Raw genomic sequence first — 2,610 nt, 5'->3', positions numbered from 1 at the left:
GTTGGAATTAAGAGTATTTCCTCATTGAAAATGCAAAAATTAACTCAAAGGATTAGGACTGAACAGATGTGGATCTTTAGCAAACCACTAATCAGTAGGCTAACAAAAGCTTCATGTGGGACCTGAAAGACAAATACATATTCACAATACTGACTGTTAGATAGCCTGTGCATCCAAGAGATTCTAAAGTGTTGTCTTTCATTTGAGTTGTGTTCTCCTAGAAGAACCGGTTAGGCCCGGTTCTGGTAGAACATGGTCTATTTTAGCGGCTTGTGGAGGCTGTTTCCCATCCCTGTGCCAGTAAAGAGATGAATGTGCTCGTTGTTGAGCTTGCAACCTCAAACTGGGATCTGATTCCACAGGAGAGGAGCCTGATAACTGAAGGATCTGCCTCCCATTCTACTTTTAGAAGCTCTGGGAACCAGCAGTAAACCTGCAGTATGAGCAAAAAGCTGTTAGGAACATATGGACCAATCAGCTCTCTGATGCATGATGGAGTTTGGTTATTTAGAGCTTCTGGGAAATAATTTATTCAGGTTGGTATCAATAAAGCACAGTAGTCAGTCATTTCTACATCAGGTATCATCAGGTCTGTAAACTAAATACAGAGAATTACTGGCTGAGCTGAAATAGCTCAGCCAGTAATGGGAGGTGTTGTTATGAGGAATGTGGTATGTACATCAAAGCCTGGAAATCCTAAATTATTCTTTGAGAGGTTTTGTTTCATGTGTACAAATGCAGGTCTGCAGAGAGCCAGGGCCCCAGCTCCTTATCGCAGAGATTTTGAAGCCAAGCTGCGAAACTTCTACCGCAAACTAGAGGCCAAAGGCTACGGCCAGGGGCCGGGCAAGATCAAGTAAGAACAAGCACTCATCACCTTGTTGTGACCTCAAACTGAAGCTGAAATGCAATGGGATCAAAAGAAGTGCTGTGTTTGGTGTGTTCCCAAAGACTGCTGATACGAAGAGAACACCTGCTGGAGGGAACCTTCAACCAAGTGATGGCATATTCACGCAAAGAGCTGCAGAGGAACAAACTCTACGTCACCTTTTTAGGGGAAGAAGGGTATGCGTTGCTTCGCCACTCCATACAGCTCTGTGTATGTTTCTGAACTGAATATGAGGATGGTCTTTATCTTGTCATCTTTAGATTAGATTACAGTGGTCCATCCAGGGAATTCTTCTTCCTGCTCTCCCAGGAGCTCTTTAATCCATACTACGGTCTGTTCGAATACTCAGCCAATGACACATACACCGTTCAGATCAGCCCCATGTCAGCTTTTGTTGAGAACCATCTAGAATGGTAAGTGGAGCTTTAATAAATTGGGATTTAGGTAACTAAAAACCTTCACTAACTGTTACTAACACCAATAATCTACTATGCAAAAATATTCAAGGTTTAATGTGACAAAACAAAGTAGTACATAATTATGAAGTAGAATAAAAATTTTAAACAGTTTTTAAACATTATGAATAAATTACACAAGCATCCATAAACCCCAAACTGTACTCCTTTTTTAATACTGTGTCCTGTCTTGGTGCAAAACGTATTCCTATTAAGTTGGAACATTGTGTAAAAATAAAAACAGAATATGATGATTTGCAAATACTTTTCAACCAATATTCTATTGAATTTACTACAAAGACAACATATTTAATGTTCAAACAGATCTACTTTATTGTTTTTTGCAAATATTATTTGGATTTTGGTTCATGCGACACAAAGCAGTATCGTGCATCATTAACCTTCCACTCCAAACTGCTGCACTATTTACGTTGGTCTCTCACATAAAATTGTGATGAAATCCATTATGACTTTGTGGTTGTAACACAACAAAATGTGAAAACATTTGAAGGTAAACATTGAATGACGGTCCTCTATACAACACATACATGACCAGTCAGATGTGATGTTGGTGTTTTACTTTGTAACTTCCCTTCTTTATACCATCAAATTACAATTATCTGGATACAAAAACTTTTTCATTTCATCTAATGTGTCTGGTTCAGGTTCCGTTTCAGTGGCCGTATTCTGGGCCTGGCTCTGATCCACCAGTACCTGCTGGATGCCTTCTTCACCAGACCCTTCTACAAGGCTCTGCTCAGACTGTCAGTACAACATCCATGTGTCATTTTGATTCAACATGTACCAATATAAAATATATATGAAAAACTTCCCATTTTTGGAGTTGTAGCAATTCCTCATGGTAGATTTGGAATTTGACAAAGTGATACATGTCAGTTTTTTAACTATCTATTAGAGCTTAAGTATTTATTAAAGAAGCTGTGGAAAGCTGAAAATGTTCATTTGAACTTCCCTTTTTTCCAAGACCACACACATATGTAATGCAGATAGCCCATTGCAGCAGTGTGGACTGTCAGATTGAGCTGTATGTGTCTTGCAGGCCCACAGACCTGTCTGATCTGGAGTACCTGGATGAGGAGTTCCACCAGTCTCTCCAGTGGATGAAAGACAATGACATCACTGATATCTTGGACCTCACTTTCACTGTGAATGAGGAAGTTTTTGGCCAGGTTAGAACACATCTGCCAGCATCAACTAAAATGTATTATGTAAACAACCTTCTTAAAGATATACATCTGTAATCAG

General features: G+C 39.4%; 1 protein-coding gene across 1 annotated transcript in view; it reads left to right on the top strand.

Moving 5' to 3' along the window:
• The window catches only part of LOC106936050 (E3 ubiquitin-protein ligase HECW1), a 74,844-nt gene that overhangs the window by 50,269 nt on the left and 21,965 nt on the right, over window positions 1-2,610 (top strand). The window contains exons 16-20 of the mRNA XM_015016831.1: window positions 742-856; window positions 952-1,065; window positions 1,150-1,302; window positions 2,010-2,108; window positions 2,405-2,534. Of these exons, the coding sequence (XP_014872317.1) occupies window positions 742-856; window positions 952-1,065; window positions 1,150-1,302; window positions 2,010-2,108; window positions 2,405-2,534 (611 nt within the window). The remainder of the gene's footprint in view (window positions 1-741; window positions 857-951; window positions 1,066-1,149; window positions 1,303-2,009; window positions 2,109-2,404; window positions 2,535-2,610) is intronic.

Source organism: Poecilia latipinna, unplaced genomic scaffold (assembly GCF_001443285.1).
Source record: "Poecilia latipinna isolate Pla-1442-1.1 unplaced genomic scaffold, P_latipinna-1.0 Scaffold2067, whole genome shotgun sequence".
NCBI lineage: Eukaryota > Metazoa > Chordata > Actinopteri > Cyprinodontiformes > Poeciliidae > Poecilia > Poecilia latipinna.
This window is presented reverse-complemented; position numbering and strand designations above follow the sequence as displayed.